General features: G+C 32.7%; 1 protein-coding gene across 1 annotated transcript in view; it reads left to right on the top strand.

Annotated features, from left to right (window-relative positions):
• The window catches only part of LOC138321222 (angiotensin-converting enzyme-like), a 28,085-nt gene extending 26,903 nt beyond the window's left edge, over nucleotides 1-1,182 (top strand). Inside the window, exons 36-37 of the mRNA XM_069264737.1 lie at nucleotides 104-427; nucleotides 1,026-1,182. Of these exons, the coding sequence (XP_069120838.1) occupies nucleotides 104-427; nucleotides 1,026-1,047 (346 nt within the window). The 3' untranslated portion in view covers nucleotides 1,048-1,182. The remainder of the gene's footprint in view (nucleotides 1-103; nucleotides 428-1,025) is intronic.
• Nucleotides 1,183-3,649: the final 2,467 nt, after the last annotated feature.

The following is a 3,649-nucleotide window of genomic DNA, read 5'->3' on the forward strand; positions in this document are numbered from 1 at the left end:
TATATCAATAGATGACATGCACAATTAAAAATGTTGATGCATCACATACGCAACTACGATAAGTTACATTTGAATTGAAATTCTGAATTTGCGTTTTGTACAGCGATATGCTAAAACTAGGATCATCCAAACCCTGGCAGGATGCTATGGAAGCTATAACTGGTCAAAGGTCAATGAGTGTTCAGCCATTGATAGATTACTTCCAACCCCTCATTGATTGGTTGAGTGAACAGAATGCCGGTAAGCAGTTCGGATGGACGGAAAAATGCCAAAAAAGCCTCGCACAAACCTCAGCAAAGATGTGCATATGGCAAGATCATGGCTGGAAAGTTACAATAAGCAAGCTGAGCAAAAACATCAAATGGTTTCCGAACTTCAATGGAACAATATTCGGAATGTCGATTCTTCAAATCTTGAGAATGACAAGGTAAGACAATAAAAAAAAATCGAAATAACGCTTGGCATGGCGGATTTCAGCTGAATGTTGAAATTTAGGTCTGCTTGGATAATACTATGTTCAATATTAGGTCTACTGATATAGTAATAAGGAACTGGCAGAGTTCATTGTAATTGTAAGTCATGCAGTTATATATTTATACATTATTTTACATTTATACAATCGTTTGTAAATTACCATAAGTATCAATAGAAGTTAAAAAAAACTACAAAATCAACAACAAAAATACTGAAAACTTACATATTCAGCGGTTATCCTAATACAACGCTTATTACACTTGCATAGTTGTGCAATTTTTTTTCTTATATATGGTTTATAAAGCTAGTATAGTGCTTACGCGAATTAGTTACTATGGTAACCTGTTAAAAATTGTTTTTGTGCTACACATTGGTTGTGTCACAAAAGGACGTTTACAGTAGACGGAATTTATTGTTTAACAATGTTATTAACTGGATAACGACGATACGTCTAATTTGTAGTGGCCAATTAATTAAAATATATTATAAAAATGCACAGGGCTTGCGGTAAGCTGATGATCAATACTTACTTTAGAATTTTATATTGACAGGAAGGAGCAAGGACTGGTTTAGTAGAGTTTAACCAGGAAACATGGAGGAATATGTCTAGATATGACTGGGAGAACTTTGCAGATAAAAACCTACAACGAGAGTTCCGATATGTTAGAAATGAAATTGGTATAGACGTACTAAAAGATCCAAAGAAACATCTAAAGGTAACATGTTTTTTTGGTGTAATGAAAGTCACAACCTCCATGGGAAATAAATGTCATATCTATTTTAGTTAGATGGCAAAAGTAAGTTTTAATGTTATCTGTTACTTTTTATTGAATTAATAGTAATTAGAAAACAAAATAATATCTCCTCTAGAAACATAGTCACTTACTAGTCTAAGATTGCAAATTAAAAAGAATCAATAAACCGTTAAATTCATAATGACTCACAGAGAAGAATAACCATGTAATATTTACTATAATCTTAAAAAATGTGATGTGAAATCGAATACTATTTCTTATTTTTAAAGGTAAAAGGTATATCTAGGAATTAATGCATTATTAACTTACATTATATATAAATAATAATAATAAAAATACTGTAGAGAGATATCTTCAAAATTCCAATTGTTTCTAAAATCAGAACCGACTTTTTAAGTGTACCTAGCAAAATTAATGTAGTGTAACATCTTACTTTTGGGAGAAAATCGACTATTTGTGTCCCTAATTCCCTGATGAAATTATTCACTGTTGCCAAACTTGAAATGGTCTTTAATCACCACGGTGTTAATTCCCGTTGAAAACAAGCGTTCTGACGCCCTTCGCGGGTTAAGTTCATTTTACGAATTTTAAAAGTCAACGGAAAACAAGCGGAACAATATCAAGAAAACAATGCACTTATAGCACTTATATCGACATAAGTCGGACACAGAACTCGATACCCGGATAATAAGAAATTCCTGTAATAGTTGTAACAGGAAAATATTACGATATCAGTAAAATAAATGTTTAATTTCTTTCGTTTGATTCAATTTCTAAATTTAATTGACTTGATCCCGAACATTCCAGTGACGTCACTTTTATGTAGGAGTGACTGAAAAACGGCGGTAAGTTCCGCCAAACAATCGCTGACATATTTCCCAAGGTAGTAAAAAGGAGTACACACTCATTCCGTTGAGTGAGTGCATCTTTTCTTGGTCGTCAAAGAACGGACTTCGCTTTTTTAAATAACAGGCAATTTGCTTTCGTTTTGAATACCATCTTTTGTATATATAATGAAAAATTTGCAGGATAAACATAATACACGTTCACTATCTTACAATACAAGTTTCATTTTGGTGTCGACAGTGAAAACCAAGATGACTCAGCAACAACTCCTCATCTCATCGCACAAACGGTGGCGGCATCGATATTAATTATAGCAAAATAAAAATTCCAACGTTGGAAATATTGCAAGTACATTCATTATTTACATACACCAGTACCTAGAATAACCATTTATTTCATCTAGACTAAATAATTTGCAAATCCCATACACCGCCTACAAGGAGACGTCCTTGGCCTAACGCTACCCACGATGCTCTCGATCGTGGTCTTATATTATGTAACTTTTCATGGGATATTAAATCTAGATATATCTGTTTTTGACAATTAAATTTCTCTGAACATGTGTAAAACAAGCAATTTCAACTGCTATTCCGAATATCCGTAAAATGCAATCTTGGTCACCTCAGCCAAAACACAGGGGCACGCAAATTAACAGAAACGTTTATTAGTAATTTGATACGTATGTCATTTAAAAGTATTGGATAACTTTTGATAACGTGTGTATCATGATATTTCAAGTGGCTGCCCGCATTTTTTTTTTTGTGAAAAATGAATTATACGTATCTGTTATAAAATTAGGTTAGCTTTTTTATTGTCATTATTGTTTATATATACTTATGTGATATTTTAAACGAGAACACAATTTTACCTAAGAAGCCCAATGATAGATATAATGTAAGTATCGGTTAGCTTGTTTTAAAATATAATAATATATTAATAGAAAAAGTTTTAGTTATACGTATTAATAGTGTAATTATTATGGATGACGATAATTTGTTTTAGCTGAACGACCTAACGAACGACTTCAGAGCTGTGAAGACAGATGGTAAATGTTCTATAAACTGTCAATACGATATTTACTGACAAAAAAGAAGGAAAATAGCAATTATCTGTAAATGATACGGGGTTTTAATGTATATGGATATCGATTTGAAAAAAGTAAACACAAAATAATGTTGTTGATAACCTAATTACGCAATACCAGTGCAGGACAACACGAATTAGATTTACATCAGTGAGTGATCTAGGGATCTAGGTCTTAGCCAGTAAGAAAATAATTATGATGATCAAAAGGAAACGTTATCTGGATCAAAATTTTATAACTTCAATTTTGATTCATATACAATCACATCCATATGGATACAAAATGCTGTACATCCCGTTTGCTTAATTAATATTTTATTTCAGGCACTCTGAAGATCGCTTTGGCTACAGAGAGAAATTACAGCAAACTCAGCAAACTTTGGCAGTCAGGACAACAATCAGAGAGTGATATCTCAAGTGCGAAATATGCAGAGTTTGTCGATCTCAGCAATGAAGTCGCAAACGAGTTAGGTAAACCTGACAAGGAAGAG

The sequence above is a fragment of the Argopecten irradians genome, chromosome 4 (assembly GCF_041381155.1).
Source record: "Argopecten irradians isolate NY chromosome 4, Ai_NY, whole genome shotgun sequence".
Taxonomy (NCBI): Eukaryota; Metazoa; Mollusca; class Bivalvia; order Pectinida; family Pectinidae; genus Argopecten; species Argopecten irradians.